Raw genomic sequence first — 22,803 nt, forward strand, 5'->3', positions numbered from 1 at the left:
CTCTGAGATTGGCTCGAACTTGAACTGTTTCTCTGCATTTGGCGAATTAAATAGTAATGTAAAATATTGACAATCCATTACATTGACAATGAGTGCTGGTCAGATTTAAAATTGATATAGATACACATTGTTTTTGTAGTAATGATGATGAAAAAATAACATTTTGGGATATATATACTTATATATTTCCGCTGATCATTTGTAATGTGAATTAGTAAAATAAATAAATAATAGAATGTCCATAAAATGTCCAACCCCTTCCTGTGAGTTCCCATTGCTTTCTGGTTTCTATTCAATCAGTCTAAAATACATTAACCCGAATATTATGAATTGTTACGACTCCAGATGAAAACTCGTCTACGTCTAGGGGCTGTAGAGGAGTCGCAACAAAAAGGTAGTACATCGGACTTATTGGAGGAATTAAACAGCCACAAGCCACAATTCAACTATATACAGTTATTTATTTCCTCGGGGCAAACACAACACAAGACACACGCCAAGGAGAAAAGGGAACTACAAGCGGTGCCAAAGCAAAGAAATCATAAACAAAAGTGATGTCCTAAACTAGTGCAATAGTAAGCTATACTATCAGGGCTATGCTAAAGTGCTATGCTACACTAGACTAGAACATACATGGGGCGGCACCCACTCCTAACCTGGTGAATTGTAACAGAGGTGAGCCTACGTGTTGGAAATGTAAACCCATGGGTCTCTTACCTATTCACCTTACCCCTATGGCGTACAATTAACAGACAGACAAATTATGAGAAAAAACAATAAGTAAACAATGACGTAAATATAACAAAATAAAACTAGATGTAAACTAGTACGTCGGAGATTCGAACACAGCAAATGCAAAACTAATACGTCGGAGATTCGAGTCGACAGCAAACGCAAGACTACTGTGAAAATGGGTCGACTCCCGAGGGGAAGTCCAGTGGAGCTTTTAAAGGACACGGACAGCCCTCTGATTGGTCAGGAACAGTGATGAGTGATGGGGACGAATAGCCAATTGCTGACGGACACCTGAATGTAGAGTGACAGGGTAGGAGTGGGAACGTAACATGAATACAAATGTGTTATTAATAATGTGTTATTAATAACTTGCCTGGAACAATAACTCAATAAATGAACAAAAGTCAATAAAATAATATTTGTGTGTGTCCAGTGTTTATTCATACCAGATAAGCAAAAATACATCATACAGTAGAATATGTATTCATAAACGAATATAAAACACCATTTACAAAAAAAAAAAAAGTTTTACATTTAAGTAATTTAGCAGACGCTCTTATCCAAAGCGGCTTACAAGTAAGTGAATCAACTATACATCAGTCATCGTAAGTAAAACCTTCCATAAGAACCAGAGCCATCCACAGTCACAGTGATAGAGAAAGAAGGGTTTAGGGTTTCCTTCCTTCCTTCCTTCTCCTCCTCCAATTCATTCAAGTCAGAGAATCTCACATGTAAACTCAAAGAGATTTAATATTATGCATCAATAAACATGAAAATCTGATACAATCAATTATTTCCTTCAATAACTTCAAGGAAATAAAAAAATACATTTTGTTTTGATTGCTCTTATGAAGCGATACTGAAATGTATGGCAAGGCCTCAATTCAATATAAACAAAGACAAAAATGGCTTTTTGAGTTTGTAGACAAACAGTTGTAGCTAGTTGTTGGCTACCCCCACGGCCACCGCTGCATTGTGTGTTGCCACCGTAAGGACTTCCAATGCCCACAGAGACAGCTTTCATCCCTCAGTCAGCAGTTTCCCTGAGATGTAGAATGCTGTGTGTGTTTGCTTCAAGGTTGGTTGGATCAGAACACCCCCTTCTTCTCCTCCTCCTGCCCGACCCCCCCCCCCTCCCCCCTGTCTCAGGGATAAAGGTCTGACCCTGGAGAGATGCCTCCAGTGAGATAATATGGGTTTGGTTGTGGATCTAGATCCGCAGGGTGCTCAAACCGTTTGTGATCTGTGTTGTTTCTTCAAAGAGGGGGGGCAGGGGTGAGGTCTGGAGGTCATCGAGGTGGTGGATGTGGGGTGATCAAACGGGGGGGGGTTGGGGACAGTATTTATTTATTTTTTAAATCACAGATGTTTCTCTTCATTTCATTCCATTTCTAAACTTGTAAAATGCAAAGCTGTGTACACATGTTCAATCACCAGTCAGTCCTAGTCATGCCAAGGCTTGGATAAGAAGTGGCTGGTAAAAGAGTTCTTATTAAGACTCTGTGGTGTGTGTGTGTGTGTGTGTGTGTGTGTGCAGCTTCAGTGTCGCTGCGATGCAGATCTTTTCAACAGAGGTTCGTCGTAGACCCAGCACTCGCCGTCCTCATGGAATAGCTACAGACAGGAAATACAGACAACGCAGTCAGAATTGACCAGACACGGAACTGACCACAGACAGGACTGATCACAGACAAGATTATCCACAGATAGAACTGACCACAGACAGACCTAACCACAGAATAAACTGACAACAGACAGGACTGACAACAGAGAAAACTGACCACAGATACAGACAGAACTGACCAGAGACAGAACTGACCACAGACACACGGACAGGACTGACCACTAGGGTTGGGTGGTATACATGTCACACCTTTATACTTTCTCAAATTTTACCGGGAGTATTACCACAAACATTTTTTAAATTTACGTTGCGTGGGGGTAGCGGGAGCTGTCTTTGCTCCATATAGTTAATCTACATTGAAAAACTAAATTATTTATGTGGTGACTGCTATACTGTATGACAAATCATTTAAACCTTACATCCCGACCACAGCTTGACAAACTAAACAGTTGGATAGCATGTTATGATAGCTTAATAAGAAGCATCACACTGCATTCGTAATAATACAACTTGTCTCATGTCATATAGCCTATAGGCTATCATTTGTCTATAAAATATTGATTTAGTTACCGTTATGAGACTACACTGCGTCCACAATTATTAGGCAAATTGTATTCCTCAGGATTAATTTTTATTGTTGAACAAATACAATGCTCTCAGTTAATCCAAAATGTTATTGAACCGCAAACCTGAAGGTTTAAGAAAGAAAGTGAGTTTTGTCTTTCTCAGGGGAATATATAAGTGTGCAGAATTATTAGGCACAAAATGACAATTAAATAACATTTTTGGCCTTTCAAAAATATTCAGTGACCAATATAGCCACCCTTCTTTTCAATAACTGCCATGAGCCTTCCATCCATGGAGTCTGTCAGTTTCTTGATCTGTTCACGGTCAACATTCGCTGAAGCAGCAACCACAGCCTCCCAAATACTGTTCAAAGAGGTGTGTTGCCTTCCCTCGCTGTAAATCTGATGTTTGAGAAGGGCCCACAAGTTCTCAATAGGATTTAAGTCAGGTGAGGAAGGGGGCTAGGTCATTATTTGGTCTTCTTTGAGGCCTTTGCTGGCTAGCCAAGCAGTGGAGCACTTGGATACATGTGATGGAGCATTGTCCTGCATAAAGATCATGGCCTTCTTGAATGCTGCAGACTTCTTCCTGTACCACTGCTTGAAGAAAGTATCTTCCAGAAACTGGCAGTAGGTTTGGGAGTTGATTTTCGGTCCATCTTCAACCCGAAAAGGTCCAACTAGCTCATCCTTTATGATAGCAGCCAGTACCCCTCCTCCACCTTGCTGGCGTCTGACTCGAAGTGGTGCCCTGTGTCCATTTGTGATCCAGCCACGGGCCCATCCACCTGGTCCATCAAAAGTCACTCTCATTTCATCTGTCCATAAAATCTTTGAAAAATCTGTCTTCAGGTATTTCTTGGCCCAATCTTGACTCTTCAACTTGAATCTTATTCAGTGGTGGTCGTGTTTCAGCCTTCTTTAACTTGGCCATGTCTCTGAGCACTTGACACCTTGTACTTCTGGACACTCCAGGTAGGTTGCAGTTCTGGAATATGGTGGCACTGGAGGATAATGGGTTCCTGGTAGCTTCACGTTTAATTCTTCTCAAGTCTTTCGCAGTTAATTTGCGCCTTTTCTTCTCCATGCGTTTTTTTGCAACCTGTTGAATATTCGCAACAAAACGTTTGATTGTCCGGTGGTCACGCCTCAATAGTTTAGCTATTTCAAGTGTGTTGCATCCGTCTGAAAGGCATTTTACAATTTGTGACTTCAGTGTCAGTTAAGTCTCTTTTTTTGCCCATTTTACCTGAGGTAATGAAACTGCCTAATAATTATGCACACCTTAATATAAGGTGTTAATCACTTTAGGCCACACCCTCCCTCATTACACAAATGCATATCACCTGAAAATGATTAAATCCAATAAGCATTCAAGTTTATATGGTTTGGAGTTGGAAAATGTGTATCGAAATAATGCTAAGGTCAGAATACTCACTTGCCTAATAATTGTGCACACAGTGTATACTATACTCACCAGCTGTGAGAGAAGGGGGCGGTAATTGCACGGTAAACTCTGTCCGTTGCCTCTGGTCCTGCACTGCGTTTGTCACAGCCAGATTGAGGTTGTGGCCAAAACAGTTGAGCCATGGCCAATTCAGGGTCCTGATGGCGGCTGCCATGTTAGCAGCACTGTCAGTCGTTATGGCCAAGAGTTTATTCACATCTAATTTCCAATCCATAAGTGCCGCACAGAGTGCATCAACAATGTTGTCCGCCATGTGGTTTTCTGGAAAAAAGCTAGTCTGGAGGCATTTTGACTGTAGATCCAGTCGGGTGTGACAAAGTGGACGGTTAAGGACATGTATGGCGTCATGTTAACTGACGGCCACATATCCGTTGTTAGCGAATAGCTGTTTGAACCCGACAGCAGCACTTGATACAGACAGATATCCCATCCGTGCAGCTGTTAATGGGTGTTTGAGGTGCGAGTGTAGATTAGTTCCAATTAATGTTCCCATCTCTGGCCGTTATCTTTTTCATGCAAATCTAGCAAATAACCTCTCCAAATCTGCAGGCTCTCCTTTATTGTCGGGTCGGAACCCGAAATGCTGCCATATAGCAGCAGTGGCATTCTTTTAGGGACCAAGTAAAAAATTTTTTTCCTTCTCTTGCTTTAGGTGGAAGAGGTCACGTGCAACACCCCAAAAGTTACACTCCTGAAGGTGAAATATTGTAATTCTTTCTCCGACCATGCTGGCAACGGCGCTGACACACATTGTGAATTGACAAACATCACTTAATTTGGCAGTTTGATAGAAAATGGAGCAAAAATTTTATGACGGCATTGAAAAGCATACCGTGGGCATTTTCAAATCCCACGGGGTACTGTATTGTTATACCGCCCAACCCTTCTGACCACAGATAGGACTGACCACAGACAGACACCCACAAGATTTACACCAGATTAATTGTATGTAACAATTCCATCAATATTGATCATATCAGTTTATGAACATCAACAGTATTTGAGCCTGTCCCATCCTGACAGTGAACTGTCGACCTCTGTGTGTGTGTGAGTGAGTGCACAGGTTTGTGTGGTGTGTTCCTACTGCTGCCAGAATTCAGGAGAAAGACAGACAGATGTGTCGAGAAGAATAGACAGATGTATAATTCTAATAGTATAATTATAGCATCATATAATTGATCTAATAAATCCACTCTACCCTGGTCTCCCAGGCTATCTCGCTCTCTTTCCTGTCCCTGGCCTCGGCTCTCTGCTTCTCCTCCAGGCTGTGCTTGGCCTCTGTCGCTGCATCAATGTCCCTCAGCTTCAGGTTCACTGTTACATCCTTCCACAGGCTGAGGGAGGGAGGGAGGAGGGTGGGAGGGGGAGAAGGAAGGAGAGAGGGAGGAGGGAGGAAGAGAGAGACGAGAGAAGGAGGGACAGAGAGAGGGGAGGGAGGAGGGGGGGAGAGAGAGAGGAAGAGAGGGAGGAGGGAGAGAGACAAAAAGATAAGTTCAAAGATGACAGCAACAGCTGCTTTAGTAATTGATCGAATTGGGGAGCTGTGATTGGTTGAGTGAGCTGCTTCCTGTCCTCACCTCCGAGACTCGTAGTGCAGCTGCTCCTCCAGCCGGCGGACCTTCTTCTTCATGATGCCCAGCTTCTTTGTGTCGATGAACAACGCATTCTCCTGCAGGCACCAGAATCAACATCACACCTCTTACATTTATATTTAAGTAATTTAGACACTTATCCAAAGCATTTGTACATTTGTCTCAGTAAGTGAATCAACTATACATCAGTCATAATAAGTAAAACCTTCCATAAGAACAAGTGTCATCAGCAGTCACAGTGCTAGAGAAAGGAAGATTTATAAAAAATAAATAAAAAAATAAATAAAAATGTTTTCTCTTCCATCTATCTATTGACACTTTGAAGAAGGTCTCTTGACCGAAACGTCAGTGACTTTTACACGCTGTGGAAGTAGCAAGTAAGCAGTGTTGTATGAGTTTTTTTGCTTTCCAGTTTTATATCCTACTCCGTCTGCTCCTGTAGTGACAATATCAGGTGTTTAGGTGTTTTCTTTATTCAGACCTCTTCTACCTAAACATTCTCTTTTTCTTGCTTGTCTATGTGTGTGCACTACATGAGGAATTGTATCAAACACAGCAATTTCTACCTCTACCAGCCTCCCCTGGTGGGCACGACTGACCACCAGCAGAAAAGACAGTTTAAGACGTGACTCACCCCCGACGCCAACTTAGCATAAATCACTCCATTCCACTCTCCTTCAATGGAGCAGAAGGACTTCTTATCATAGGGGGAACTGCACAACAAACAAACAAACAACAACAATAAACAACTCTGTGTTATTGGTTCAGTCTGTTACCAATATACTGACGCTAACACAGTCTGTATGACTGTGTGCAGGGGGTTCCCTTACTTTTCTGTCTCCCAAATTGACATCAATCATTTCCCGTGATCCCAACAACTTGATTGCGGGCTATGCCAACACATATGAATGACATCCAAGTGTATTCTAATCGCCTAAAACATGCTCTAATTGGTTGAATATGAACCCCAAAACACAATATAGGCTACAGGTGCAATACATAGACAATGTTTGTCTTCATACGAAATAACATTTGTGTGTCTTATTTATCATTGAGGTTAGTTTGATTTTCTCAGGGAACCCCACATTTGAAATCAGGGGACCTCACATGGTTTGGGAACTGCTGTGTTAGTGACACTAGAAGACTTTCTAATACGAGACGTCCTCTTACAAGATCTCGGCGGTGATCCTGTGCTTCTTGCCTCCATAGAAGGGTTTGGTGTGGAACACAATGTTGGCGCTGTAGCCAGACTTGGAGCAGTTGATGTTGCACTCTCCTCCTAGCTCCACCCACGGGACCGTCAGGATCGACCTGGAGACACGCCACAGGGACATGTTAGCACTTGTTACACATAGCACATGTTAGCCACACACCACGGACCCAAACTCATATGGGTGTGCTGCTGTTGTAGGATATGCGAGTCAGATCTGGGTCTAGAAAGGGATTGAAACACTTCCTGACTAGTGGAGGCAGAAATCGGAGGACGGGCTAATTGTAATGCACGGAACGGAATGATGAATGGTATCATACACACGATTTCTCATTCCATTCTATGACCATCAACAATGAGTCCGTCCTCCGATTTCTGCCTCCACCAGCCCCTCCTGTTCCTGACCCAGGTGTGATGCGAGTCTGGTCCTACCTGCCGTAGCCGTTGGGGAAGGTGAGGATGTAGTGTTCATCATGCTCCAAACACGACACACAGCCTGGAGGATGCACACGTCACTACATTAGAACACACCTTTTCATCCGCTGTTCGATGGAAACTAAACCAGCTTTTGTGCCCACAGCCTGACAGTAATTTCAATTCAAGTTTGTGTGGTTAGTGTATTTATGTCAACTATTGTATTTTTTGTAACTGGTTGTTGCGTTGTATATTTGTTTTATTTTATTAATTTGTATTTTGATCTTTGTAAATCTCTGTAAAACTCTGCTATAAAGGAGACTCTGTTCTTAGTCAGGTTCCCCTGAATAAATAAAGCTTAAATTATATATATACAGTACCAGTCAAAAGTTTGGACACACCTTCTCATTCAATGGTTTTTCTTTATTTTTTATTATTTTCTACATTGTAGATTAATACTGAAGACATCAAAACTATGAAAGAACACATATGGAATTATGTAGTAAACAAAAAAGTGTTAAACAAACCAGAATATGTTTTATATTTTAAACTCTTCAAAGTAGCCACCTTTTGCTTTGATGACAGCTTTGCACACTTCTGGCATTCTCTCAATCAGATTCATGAGGTAGTCACCTGGAATGGTTTTCAATTAACAGGTGTGCCTTGTCAAGAGTTAATTTGTGGAATTTCTTGCCTTCTTAATGTGTTTGAGACCATCAGTTGTGTTGTGCTGTGTTGTACACAGTTCTATACAGTGAATAGCCCTATTCGACTACTGTTCTAATCCATATTATGGCAAGAACCACTCAACTAAGTAAAGAGAAACGACAGTCCATCATTACTTTAAGACATGAAGGTCAGTCAATCCGGAAAATTTCAAGAACTTTGAATGTATCCTCAAGTGCAGTCGCGAAAACCATCAAACGCTATGATGAAACTGGCTCTCGTGAGGACCGCCCCAGGAAAGGAAGACCAAGAGTTACCTCTGCTGCAGAGGATAAGTTCATTAGAGTTAATAGCCTCAGAAACCGCAAATTAACAGCACCTCAGATTAGAGCCCACATAAATGCTTCACAGAGTTCAAGTAGCAGACACATCTCAACATCAACTGTTCAGAGGAGACACAGGCCGTCAGGGTCGAATTGCTGCAAAGAAGCCACTACTGAGGAAGAACAACAAGAAGAAGAGAATTTCTTGGGCCAAGAAACACAAGGAATGGACATTAGACCAGTGGAGTCAAAATTTGAGATTTTTGGTTCCACCCGCTGTGTCTTTGTGAGACGCAGAAAAGGTGAGCGAATGGTTTCTACATGTGTGGTTCCCACCGTGAAGCATGCAGGACGAGGTGTGATGGTGTGGGGGTGCTTTGCTGGTGACACTGTTGGTGATTTATTCAAAATTCAAGGCACACCAAGGCATGGCTACCACAGCATTCTGCAGCGACTTCAGCAGGTCGTCTTGACCATGTGTACATGCCTAAATGTATATACACTCACCGGCCACTTTATGAGGTACACCTGTTCAACTGCTCGTAAACGCAAATATCTAATCAGCCAATCACATGGCAGCAACTCAATGCATTTTGGCATGTAGACATGGTCAAGGTGACCTCCTGAAGTTCAAACCGAGCATCAGAATGGGGAAGAAAGGTGATTTAAGTGACTTTGAACGTGGCATGGTTGACGGGCTGGTCTTAGTATTTCAGAAACTGCTGATCTACTGGGATTTTCACGCACAACCATCTCTAGGGTTTACAGAGAATGGTCTGAAAAAGAGAAAATATCCAGAGAGCGGCAGTTCTCTGGGCGAAAATACCTTGTTGATGCCAGAGGTCAGAGGAGAATGGCCAGACTGGTTTGAGATGATAGAAAGGCAACAGTAACTCAAATAACCAAGGTTACAACCAAGGTATGCAGAAGACCATCTCTGAACGCACAACATGTCGAACCTTGAAGCAGATGGGCTACAGCAGCAGAAGACCACACCGGGTGCCACTCCTGTCAGCTAAGAACAGGAAACTGAGGCCACAATTTGCACAGGCTCACCAAAATTGGACAATAGAAGATTGGAAAAACTTTGCCTGGTCTGATGAGTCTCGATTTCTGCTGCGACATTCAGATGGTAGGGTCAGAATTTGGCGTAAACAACATGAAAGCATGGATCCATCCTGCCTTGTGTCAACGGTTCAGGCTGGTGGTGGTAGTGTAATGGTGTGAGGGATATTTTCTTGGCACACTTTGGGCCCCTTAGTACCAATTGAGCATCGTTTAAACGCCACAGCCTACCTGAGTATTGTTGCTGACCATGTCCATCCCTTTATGATCATCTCAAACTGGTTTCTTGAACATGACAATGAGTTCACTGTACTCCAATGGCCTCCACAGTCACCAGATCTCAATCCAATAGAGCACCGATGTGGTGGAACGGGGATTCACATCATGGATGTGCAGCCGACAAATCTGCAGCAACTGCGTGATGCTATCATGTCAATATGGACCAAAATCTCTGAGGAATGTTTCCAGCACCTTATTGAATCTATGCCACAAAGAATTAAGGCAGTTCTGAAGGCAAAAGGGGGTCCAACCCGGTACTAGCAAGGTGTACCTAATAAAGTGGCCGGTGAGTGTATATATAAAATATATACAGTGGAGGAAATAATTATTTGATCCCCTGCTGATTTTGTTAGTTTGCCCGATTACAAAGAAATGAGCGGTCTATAATTTTTATGGTACTTTTATTTTAACAAATAGAGACAGAATATCAACAAAGAAGTCCAGAAAAAACACATTATAAACATGACTTAGTACTTGGTGGAGAAATCCTTGCTAGCAAGCACGGAAGTCAGATGTTTCTTATAGTTGGTCACCAGGTTTGCACACATCTCAGGAGGGATTTTGGTCCACTCCTCTTTACAGATCCTCTCCAAATCCTGAAGGTTTCAAGGCTTTTGCTTGGCAACTCGAAGCTTCAGCTCCCTCCACAAATTTTCTATAGGATTAAGGTCTGGAGACTAGCTAGGCCACTCCATGACCTTAGTGTGCTTCTTCTTGAGCCACTCCTTTGTTGCCTTGGCTGTATGTTTTGGGTCATTGTCATGCTGGAAGACCCATCCACGACCCATCCTCAGTGCTCTGGCTGAGGGAAGGAGGTTCTCGTCCAAGATCTTACGGTACACGGCCCCGTCCATTGGCCCCTCAATGCAGTGAAGTCGTCCTGTACCCTTAGCAGAGAAACAACCCCAAAGCATAATGTTTCCACCTCCGTGTTTGACGGTGGGGATGGTGTTCTTGGGATTGTAGCATTCAGCATTTCTCTCCCTCCAAACACGAAGAGTCAAATTTATGCCAAAGAGTTCAATTTTGGTCTCATCTGACCACATCACCTTCTCCCAAGCCTTCTCTGAATCATTTAGGTGTTCATTGGCAAACTTCAGATGGGCCTGTACATGTGCCTTCTTGAGCAGGGGGACCTTGCGGGCACTGCAGGATTTCAATCCGTTACGGTGTAGTGTGTTACCAATGGTTTTCTTGGTGACTGTGGTCCCAGCTGCCTTGAGATCATTACCAAGCTCCTCCCGTGTAGTTCTGGGCTGATCCCTCACCCTTTTCATGATCATCCTTACCCCACAAGGCAAGATCTTGCATGGAGCTCCAGGCCGAGGGCGATTGATGGTTATTTTGTATTTCTTCCATTTTCTAATAATTGCACCAACAGTTGTCTCCTTCTCACCAAGCTTCTTGCTGATGGTCTTGTAGCCCATTCCAGCCTTGTGCAGGTCTACAACTCTTACCCTGATGTCCTTTGAATGTTCTTTGGTCTTGCCCATGGTGGTGGAGAGGTTGGAATGGAAGAGATTGATTCTATTGACAGGTGTCTTTTATACCCATAACAAGCAGAGATTAGGAGTACTTTTCCTAAAGTGACAGGACTAATCTGTGTGCCTCATGGGCATATAACCGTTCTGTATGAGCCAGAATTCTTGCTGGTTTGTAGGGGATCAAATACTTATTTCCTTCGATCAAATGCAAATGAATTTATAACTTTATATAATGTGTTTTTTCTGGACTTCTTTGTTGATATTCTGTCTCTATTTGTTAAAATAAAAGTACCATAAAAATTATATGTTTGAAATGCATATAATGAAATGCATTATACATTTCTTTGGAATCGGGCAAACTAACAAAATCAGCAGGGGATCAAATAATTATTTCCCCCACTGTATATATAAAATATTGCGCAAAAACAAAATGAGCAAAAGTCATCTTTCTATGTGAGGTAAGTTGGTTGGCAGCTCGTTGTAAGAGTGTCAGAGGACATTATCTTACCCTGGCCAATGTTATGGACTCCGATAGACATTCCTAAGAACTTAGACTTGGTCCAAATGTGGGCGTTGAACTGGATCTTTTTGCTGAAACACTCCGCATAGAATGCAGAAACTGGGGAGGAAGAGGAGGAGAGGAAACAGTATGGTTAGCCTAAACGTAGCCATCACAGCCTAAACGTAGCCATCAGAACCTAAACAAAGCCATCACATCCTAAACGTAGCCATCACAGCCTGAATGTAACCATCACAGCCTAAACATAGCCATCACAGCCTAAAGGTGACAATACATGATTGAGTGGTGAAGCCTGTTCTCCAGTCAAAGTAAGTTAGTTTAATCTTGTTTAAAGCCAGTGTGCTGTTGGTAGCTTGTGTATTTCTGCTGTGGCTTTCCTGCCTTAAGCTCAGGAACCTAGTTTCTATTGGAAGCCAGCTGTTTGAAGCCAATTGCTGTGATGTGCTGTCAATCTCCAGTGGGAGGGCCTGACACTATCCTGCAAGGCATTTAACCCCTGCTCACCTTGGACCAGGACTAATACATTTGGGATTGAGTGAGTGGTGAAACCTGTCTGGTCGTTAACTGATCGTCAGGTCAGGAGGGGCTGCTACCCTGCTAGTCATAAGCAATCGCAGAATCTGCATTTCTATCACAGAGTGACAGCCTCCTGACACGAAGACAAAGGAATCTGTGTCCTGAGAGGAAAGCCAAACTACAAAGTATTTTTATTCTATTAGTTTGTTTTTCCACGACTCTGAGTGTACTGAGTGCTACCTACATGTTGTATTGCCCACAAACCCTCGATGTCTATACCGGCAACACCCCCACTCGCAACCCTTCCAATCTAATCTACCCACCATGCTCAACTGACCACGACCTCACTGTCGCGGGAGGACTTTGCAACTGCCAGTCAGCGGTCCGGAAAGCAGAGGCTCTCAGCCTCCTTCATGTCCCTCCACTTCCTTGCTCTCACAGAGACATGGATTACACCAGATAACACAGCTACTCCGGCAGCCCTCTCTGACGCCTACTCCTTTTCTCATTCCCCTAGACTCTCTGGTCGAGGGGGAGGAACAGGACTCCTCATCTCGCCGAAGTGGTCACATAATGTCCTTCCCCTGTCCATATCCACCTTCGAAATTCATGCTGTTTCTGTCACCTCCCCTGTCAAACTTCACATTGTTGTTATCTATCGTCCACCAGGTCAGCTTGGCCACTTCTTAGATGAGATGGATGTCCTTCTCAGTTTCTTCCCTGAGGACAGCACAACGCTCACACTACTGGGTGACTTCAACATCCAGTCGGAGAAGCTTCACTCGTCTGGAGCACTTGACCTTCTCTCCCTCTTTCGGGCCTGACCGTGTCCCACTCTCCTCCGACTCATAATGCGGGCAATCAGCTCGACCTTGTCTTCACCAGATCCTCCCATACCTCCAACCTTACTGTTACCCTTCTTTTGGTTTCTGATCATCATTTAGTATCCTTCTCCCTTCCTCTCAAATCCTCCCCCTCCCAGTCAGTCTCGAACCACACTGTATCCTCTCGTTGCAACCTGTGTACCCTCTCACTCACCGCTCTCTCTTCCTCTGTCTTATCCTCACTACCCTCTGTTGAATCCTTCTCCCTTCTATCCACTGATGCAACCTCCTCCACCCTCCTGTCCACTCTTTCCTCAGCCTTCGACTCTGTCCACAGACCTCAAGGCCGGCACGATCCTCTCCACGTACTCCCTGGCTGTCTGAAACCCTGCAAGGTTGTAGAATAGGGCTCCGGGCAGCTGAGAAGAAATGGAGAAAAACTGGCCTTCCTGATGACCTAGAACCTTATCTCTCTCTCCTCCTCAACTACACCCCATCTGCATCAGCTGCTAAAGCGTCTTACTACCATTCCAAAATTCAATCCTCTGCCTCTGACCCAAAGAAACTGTTCTCCACATTTTCCTCACTCCTCAACCCACCTCCTCCCCGTCTGCTACCTCCCTCTCCACCTCCCCCTCACCTACTTTGAAAAGAAGGTTGATGACATTAGCAGCTCTTTCCCTCTACCTCTCACCAACACTGCTACCTTTCCTCCCAAACCCACTATGCTACTCCCGGTCTCTGGTTTCAGATTTCTCCCCCCTCTCCCCTGATGATCTTCTAAAACTGGTCACATCCAAGCGGGCAACCACCTGCACCCTCGATCATATCCCCTCCCCCTTTCTCCAATCCATCTCCAAAGACCTCCTTCCGTTCCTTACCACCTTAATCAATTCCTCTCTATCCACAGGATCTGTCCCAGCGGCCTTTAAGACAGCCAGAGTCAAGCCTCAAGAAACCAACTCTTGACCCGTCTGCTGTCCATAACTACAGACCGGTATCCCTTCTCTCCTTCTTATCTAAAACCCTTGAACGTGCTGTCTCTAACCAACTGTCTCACTACCTCCTTCAGAACATCCTCCCTGACCCTCACCAATCCAGCTTTAAGGCTGGGCACTCTACTGAGACTACTCACCTTGCTGTCACGGAGGCCCTCCACTCTGCTCGAGCTTCCTCCCTCTCCTCTGTTCTCATTCTTCTGGACCTGTCTGCTGCATTCGACACAGTAAATCACCCGATCCTTCTCTCCACCCTCTCAGAATTGGGCATCTCTGGCTCTGCACTCTCCTTGTTTGCATCATACCTGGCCGATCGCTCTTACCAGGTAACATGGAGAGGAGCGCTGCCCTCACCACTGGGGTCCCCCAGGGCTCTGTCCTAGGGCCCTTACTGTTCTCCCTCTATACCAAATCTCTTGGCTCGGTAATTTCCTCACATGGTTTCTCCTACCACAGCTACGCAGATGACACTCAACTCTTTCTCTCTTTCCCCCCTTCTGACTCACAGGTGGCAACACGTGTCTCTGCGTGTCTTGCAGACATTTCTGCTTGGATGTCAGCCCACCACCTCAAGCTCAACCTTAACAAGACTGAGCTGCTCTTCCTCCCAGGGAAAGCCTGCCCTCTCCAAGACTTCTTCATCACAGTAGAGGGGGGGGTGATACTCACTGGGGGGGTGGTGAGAGACCTGCTCTGCTACAAAAGACACACTGTTGGCTGAAGACCATGGCACTGGCCCCTCCCCTACTGGCTCCTGGACCAGGGAGAATGGACAGGTCAGTTGAACAGTAAAACAACATCAAAGAGAAACATCAATGTGTAACAAACCAATTTGAGTGAGGAGTGTGTCTCTGCCATGGTGTCTGTTCATATTATGATTATGGTGTCTGTCTGTACTGTGCTAGTGAAGTCTGCATGCCTGCCTGCTTGCCTGGCTGCCTGTCTGCTTGCCTGCCTGTGTCTGTCTGTAGTCTTACCGTGTTGGCGGGTTCGTCTGTGTCACCGAGCAGATCCCAGTGGCAGAGGAACACCTCCCCCAGGATGGGGTTGTACGGCTTCTTGGCCACTGAGCCTTTCCTCCCGGCGTGGAACGCAGACAGGTACCACTTCACCACTTGCACCATGCGCTCCCTGGCCTGCGCCTGCTCCGCGATGCTGACGGACACACACACACAGCCAATCACATCACTGGAGCAGGGCTTACCAACATCGTCATCGGCCAATAGGCTCTCAGATCACTGGCTCTAAGTTTCTGGCTCTAAGTGTGTATTGTTGCAGGGAAGTGTTGGAGTGACGTACCTGACGAACAGATCTGGATGTGCGAAGAAGTCTGCGTACATCTCCAGTAGAGACCGCCTCTCTAGGATGAACGTAGGTAGGACCACCTGGGGGGGGGATATTAACATACAGGCAGGAACAGAGAGAGAGAGAAACAATGTATGTGTGAGAGAGAGAGAGAGAAACTACAGTTCTTTCAGAAAGTATTCAGACCCCTTCACTTTTATCACATTTTGTTGTGTTATAGACTCAATTTAAAATGGAATAAATTAAAATAATTTGCCATCAATCCACACACAATACCCCAGAATGACAAAGTGAAAACACGTTTTTAGAAATTTCAGTAAATGTATTAAAATTGAAATTCAGAAATACCTCATGTACATAAGTATTCAGACCCTTTGCTATGACATGTAATTTTGGAATTAATATCTTTCTTTTTATAGGGTGTCTGATTTGCATAGGAATCAATTACACACTGTGTGGATCAGGTTGTCATGACAAACTGAGCAAATGGAGAGGAACAAAACTGCTCAGGAATGTGACCCTGAGGCCTGGGGAGACTTACAAAAATCTACAAAGTTGAATGGTGGAGAAGAAAAAGCACAGTCGATGACATTCTCAATCACTCTTGAACCAAATGTATAAGTTTATTTATTATTTATAACCAAATCATCTCTCTCATATCCATAATTGTGTTTGCAACAATGAATTCAAGTGATAAAGCAAAGAAAGTGGCTGGAAATGTGTTTTTACTACAAAGCATTACGTTTGGTGCAAATCCAGCATATGCAATGCAGTTTCCGCACCATCTCTCGTGTGAAGAATAGTGGTAGCTGTATCAAGTTATGGGTATGTTTGTCACTGGCAGGGACTGGGGAGTTTGTCAGGATCAAGGGAAAATTATGAAATTTGCTGAGTTGGTCGTGACATCCGAATCTACACAGTGTGAAATTGATTCCTATGCAAATCAGAGACCCTATAAAAACCAAGATATTAATTCCAAAATTACAACTATTATCCTTGCATTAAGATGGACTCGCTTTGTCATTCTGGGGTGTTGTGTGTGGATTGATGGCAAATTCTTTTAATTTAATCCATTTTAAATTGAGTCTATAACTCAAAATTCCACAAAATGTGGAAAAAGTGAAGGGGTCTGAATACTTTCCGAAGGGTGGGGAAGAGGAAGAGGGGGAGAAAGAGGAAGGATGAGGAGGAGGAGTTACCTTGGTGAGGTCCATGCCCAGTCGGACCTGGGACAGCAGGTGCATGATGACTGACTTGTGCTCCTCCACCGACTCTCCCTCGTCGTCACACTCATCATGGCTGTCAACCTGGTCTGAGAACACACAACAACACCACCACCACCTCAACACCTAGAGACTTAATAGAGGGACTCCGGTCCGGACCTGGACCGAGCAAAGGCTCAATACGGACCGAACAGTACCGGTCTTAGTGATGCCAAGTCAATAAATCAATTTCAGAATCAGACGTATGATCGACCGGGGCGGGCAGCGTTTCCCACCGCCGGAGCTTCTCTCTCTGTCTCTCGCGCTCTCAGAGTGTGGAAGTAAACCCCGCCTCTAGAGTCATGTCTGATACAATCGCGTGAAAATATGGAAATATCGTAATTCCCAAAAAGCAGCAAGAAGACTGAACACAGGCAGGCATACACAGACAGACACAGAGAAAGGCGTACCTCGCGCCATCTGAGATGGCTTAGAAATGTTTTGAAGCATATCGTTAGTTACCTTGTGGGAGTATGGCTTGTTCAAAAGCAAGAAAAGTTGACAGCGAAAATCGTGCATTCAAAGATGAGTGGACAGAAAAATATGCATAAATTCTCCCTGCAACAGTACAAAACCAATGTGCCTGATATGCTATGTGCGTAGCTCTTGTAAAAAGTGTAAAATGGCATTATGAAAGTAAACATGGTAATTTCGACGAATCCTCAAAATACAGAGGTGAAGACGAGCAAAATAAATCTGCTGAAATCCCAATATGAGGACCACCAGAGTGCTTGTCAATTTCCCTTACAGCCCAACAACGTGCAACTGAGTGTTCACTGAGAATAGCATGGGTATTAGGAAAACGCAAGAAGTCATTTACTGATGCAGAGATGGTTAAAGAATGCATGTGTGAAGTTGCTGAGACCTTGCTTGACGGTAAACAAAAATATGAACAAGTGAAAGATCAAATGGATCCATCATCCCCCAGGTCAGCTTGGTGACTTCTTATAAGAAATGGATGTCCTTCTCAGCTTCTTCCCTGAAGATGGCACACCGCTCACACTACTGGGTGACATCCAGTCAGAGAACTTTCACTCGTCTGGACTCCTTGACCTTCTCTCCATGTTCGACCTTACACTTTCCCACTCTCCACCGACTCATAAGGCGGGCAAATCAGCTCAACCTTGTCTTCACCAGATCCTCCCATACCTCCAAACTTACTGTTCCAGTTTCTGACCATTATTTTGGATCCTTCTCCCTTCCCCTCAAATCCACCCCCTCCCAGTCTATTCGTCGCAACCTGCGTACCCTTTCCCTCACCACTCTCTCTTCCTCTGTCTTATCCTCCCTACCCTCTGTTGAATCCTTCGCCCTTCTATCTACTGATGCAGCCTCCTCCACCCTCTTTCCTCATCCTTTGACTCTCTCTGTTCACTGACCTCAAGGCCAGCATGATCCTCTCCACACGCTTCTTGGCTGTCTAAAACCCTGCAAGGTTGTAGAATAGGGCAGCTGAGAGGAAATAGAGTAAAACCTGGGAAAGCCTGCCCTCTCCAAGACTTCTCCATCACAGTCGAGAACTCCACTGTGACCTCCTCCCAGACAGCCAAGAATCTCGGGGTGATCCTTGACAACCACTTATCCTGTGCGGCAAACATCACAGCAACAGCGCACTCCTGTAGATTATTCCTCTACAACATCCAAAAGATACGTCCATTCCTCACCAGAGAAGCAGCACAACTCTTGGTCCAGGCACTGTTCTCCTGCCGTGACTACTGCAACGCACTCTTGGCCGGGCTCCCCGCCTCCGCCATCAGACCTCTGCAGCTCATCCAGAATGCTGCTGCCCGTCTGGTGTTCAATCTCCCCAAATTGTCCTATGTCACCCCCCTCCTTCGCACCCTTCACTGGCTCCCAGGAGCAGCTCGCATCAGATTCAAGACCCTGGTGCTTGCATACTGGGTGGTAAAGGGAACAGCCCCTCCCTATTTGCAAGCAATGGTCAGCCCCCAAATTCCTGCCCGATCACTCCGTTCCACCTTGCAGCGGTCACGCTATTCGGTCATGGCTTTTCACTGTCTTGGCGCCCTGGTGGTGGAATGAGCTTCCCACTGCTGTCATTTATATTTACATTTATGGCATTTAGCAGACGCCTTTATCCAAAGCGACTTCCAACAAATACATTTGTTTAAGTGAATCATCTATCCAACAGTCATCATAAGACAAAGTAATCAATGCTCACACCAGGGGCCATTGGCAGTCGTAATGCCAGAAGGCATATACACTAACCAGCCACTTTATTAGGTACACCTTGCTTGTACTGGGTTGGACCCCCTTATGCCTTCAGAACTGCCTTAATTCTTTGTGGCATAGATTCAACAAGGTGCTGGAAACATTCCTCAGAGATTTTGGTCCATATTGACATGATAGCATTACGTAGTTGATGCAGATTTATCGGCAGCACATCCATGATGCAAATCTCCCGTTCCACCACATCCCAAAGGTGCTCTATTGGATTGAGATCTGGTGACTGTGGAGGCCATTGGAGTACAGTGAACTCATTGCCATGTTCAAGAAACCAGTTTGAGATGATGTGAGCTTTGTGACATGGCGAGTTATCCTGCTGGAAGTAGCCATCAGAAGATGGGTACACTGTGGTCATAAAGGGATGGACATGGTCAGCAACAATACTCAGGTAGGCTGTATCGTTTAAACTAGTGGTTCTCAACCGGTGGGGCGCGCCCCCCCAGGACACTCTCTCGGGGGGGCGCGAGTAAGCTACAGGATGGGAGGAAAAAAAAACAAAAAAAAAAACACGAAAAATCACGGACTCACTGGCTATTAGTAGACCTACAAAGGAGATGCAACAGATTCCCCCCATGTCGAAATGCAAGTGGTTGGACTATTATAACACACAAACAAATCAACCACACAGTTTCATTTCAAATCTACCAATACAGGGGGTAGTATTTTGAGCCTGTGACGCGACGTCACGTAAGTGCTACTATATAAGCGTCCGCACACGCGTCGTAGCTCCATTCACTCTAGTCTAGGCTCTTGCCAAGTTCGCTTGTGCCAGCTCTCGCTAGTCTATCTGTTATCAATCTCGATATCGATTTACTTAGGCCTATACTTCAAAACCCAAACAGTCTTTTTAAAGACTAACCGCACAAACAGTCTTTTTAAAGATTATCCCCATCTCAGCCCTAGCCAGTAATTTTTAACTGCTAGGCGTGCACTTAGCTAACTAGCTAGCAACTTTACGACCCACGCAACTAAGACACACACACACCCACTCACTCACAAAGGACTACAATTGTTAAGTCTTAAAATAAAATCTGCATTGCCTGCAAAATCGTTATTGTGTACTGTTGTATTAAAGATCATGCCTAAGTCCCGACTGATTAGCCCCCGATACTAGTCTCTCAACATAGCCACACACACGCACACATCGTTACATCATAGCCTAAACTTTATTGAAAACACAACTAATCCACATCCAAATTATTTCAAAACCAAACAAAAATGGAGAGATTTCTAGTGAGGACCAACAAGGCAACCGACGCACCACCAGCTGCAAAAAAGCTTCGAAGGTACGATGAAGCATACCTGCAGTTTGGGTTTATAGTCACGGCTGATCTGAGACCTCAGTGTGTTGTGTGTGCCGAGGTGCTGGCAAACAACAGCATGAAGCCCTGCAAACTAAAAAGGCACCTCGAAACAAAGCATGCTGGCATTAAGGATAAACCGGCTGAATATTTTAAAAGAAAGCTTGATGGCCTCCATCAGCAACTGGCAACCATTTCAGTGCACAGCACTGTGTCTAAACAGTGTTTGGAGGCATCATATGCAGTGGCCAAAAGAATAGGTAAACTGGGTAAACCGCATACAATTGCAGAGACTCTCATTTTGCCGGCCGCGCAAGACATGTGCAGAATAATGATAGGAGATAGTGCAGCAGCCAAACTCGGTACAGTACCACTGTCCAATGACACAGTCGCTAGGAGAATTTCAGACATGTCTAATGATATCAGAGAGCAACTGATAGAGTTCATAAAAAAAGAGTCCTTACTACGCGCTGCAGCTGGACGAATCCACTGATATTGCTGGGCAGGCCCAGCTCCTCACCTATGTCAGGTATCTGCGGGACAAGGCGATTGAGGAGGATGTCCCGTTTTGCCGGCCTCTTCTGTCGCACACTACAGGAGAAGCCGTCTTCAATGTCCTCGATATATTTATCCATGAAAATGGTTTGGCTTGGGACCGATGCGTTGGCCTATGCACGGATGGTGCGCGGGCAATGACGAGCCGTGAGCGTGGCCTAGCTGCTCGCGTTCAGCAAGTAGCTCCACTTGTGAAATGGACACATTGCATGGTCCATCGCGAAGCACTAGCTGCTAAAAAAATGCCGGTTCTCTTTGAACCGATCCGTGAAAATTATAAATCTCATCAAATCACGGCCGCTAAACAGCGTCTGAGCACCTGTCAGCAATGAGAAAACAATTTGCGACGTACTTTAAAGAGGATTATCGCGCTTTTGCGTGGGTTCGAGATCCATTTGTGTGCACAGCAAACGAGCTGTCAATTGATATGCAGGAACAGCTTATTGAGCTGAAGAGTGACAGTAGGCTGAAGGAACTCTTTACCTCCTGCCCTCTTTCGTCATTCTGGGCAGCATTGATGCAGGAATACCCTCAACTCTGTGACGTCGCCTTGAAGATTCTCCTCCCTTTCGCGTCGACATATTTGTGTGAGGCAGGATTCTCAAAAATTACTGCACTCAAAACGAAATACCGCAATCGTGCACAAATCGAGGATGATTTGAGGCTATGTTTATCAGACATTGCGCCAAGAATTGAGGATCTTTGCAAGGCAAAGCAGGCTCAGGTCTCACATTAACATCGCCTACATGCAAGCTTCTGTAAAAAATGCAGATGATATGCCTACTATTAGGCCTAGTAATAATAACAATAATAAAGCATAAATTCAAATCAGAGGTCTGGTGCCAATTCCCAATTATAGCAATAGCCTAGTAATGATAATAGGCCTACTGATGATGATGATGATGATATTATTATTATTATTATTATTATTATTATTATTATTATTATTATTATGAGTAGTGGTAGGCCTATTATCATTACTAGGCTATTGCTATATAATTATATGAGGTTACATGCTTTATTGTTGTTGTTGTTGTTGTTGTTGTTGTTATTATTATTATTATTATTATTATTATTAACAACAATAAAGCATGTAACCTCATATAATTATATAGCAATAGCCTAGTAATGATAATAGGCCTACCACTACTCATAATAATAATAATAATAATGCCTGCAAGCTCACATTAGAAGTCTGGTGCTACTGCCAATTATAACAATAGCCTAGTAATGATAATAGGCCTACCTACCGCTACTGATGATGATAATAATAATAATAATAATAATAATAATAGTGTGGGCCTAACAATAATAGCCTAGCCTAGGGCTATCTATCTATCTATCTATCTAGCTATGCAAGGTGGTGTAGTGGGGGTGGCGCCGGGAAGGGGGGGGGGGTTGGCGCCGGGAGGAGGGGGGGCCCCAACTGCAATGAACCAGCTTTGGGGGGGCCCAGCTTGCAAAAGGTTGAGAACCCCTGGTTTAAACGATGCTCAATTGGTACTAAGGGGCCCAAAGTGTGCCAAGAAAATATCCCCCATGCCATTACACCACCACCACCAGCCTGAACCGTTGATACAAGGCAGGATGGATCCATGCTTTCATGTTGTTTACGCCAAATTCTGACCCTACCTGTTAGGGGGTGATAGTGCGGTGGACCCAAGTGCGGAGAGATACTCAGACGACAGCGTGAAGTATAATTCAAAAGGGGTTTTAATCATAAAACTGGGGAACGGCATACAAACAAACACTGGGGAAAAAAAGGTAAAACAAAGGTGGGGAAAACCAGCTCCTATTAACAAAAGTACACACTTAATAAGTGGAATAACTAGAACATGCGGAACAGACG

At 44.5% G+C, this 22,803-nt stretch overlaps 1 protein-coding gene across 3 annotated transcripts in view; it reads right to left on the reverse strand.

The window, feature by feature from the left end:
* Nucleotides 1-1,148: 1,148 nt before the first annotated feature.
* LOC310824224 (oxysterol-binding protein-related protein 9-like) overlaps nt 1,149-22,803 on the reverse strand; it is a 76,535-nt gene continuing 54,880 nt past the window's right edge. For all 3 annotated transcript variants that reach the window (XM_083697053.1, XM_083697051.1, XM_083697052.1), the window contains 11 exons: nt 16,789-16,901; nt 15,584-15,669; nt 15,262-15,439; nt 14,954-15,038; nt 11,935-12,045; nt 7,628-7,691; nt 7,156-7,296; nt 6,620-6,698; nt 5,971-6,062; nt 5,592-5,727; nt 1,149-2,349 (listed from right to left, as the gene is read on the reverse strand). In XM_083697053.1, coding sequence (XP_083553179.1) covers nt 2,275-2,349; nt 5,592-5,727; nt 5,971-6,062; nt 6,620-6,698; nt 7,156-7,296; nt 7,628-7,691; nt 11,935-12,045; nt 14,954-15,038; nt 15,262-15,439; nt 15,584-15,669; nt 16,789-16,901 — 1,160 coding nt within the window. In that variant the 3' untranslated portion in view covers nt 1,149-2,274. The remainder of the gene's footprint in view (nt 2,350-5,591; nt 5,728-5,970; nt 6,063-6,619; nt 6,699-7,155; nt 7,297-7,627; nt 7,692-11,934; nt 12,046-14,953; nt 15,039-15,261; nt 15,440-15,583; nt 15,670-16,788; nt 16,902-22,803) is intronic.

Source organism: Argentina silus, assembly GCF_951799395.1.
Source record: "Argentina silus genome assembly, chromosome: Y".
Classification (NCBI taxonomy): Eukaryota; Metazoa; Chordata; class Actinopteri; order Argentiniformes; family Argentinidae; genus Argentina; species Argentina silus.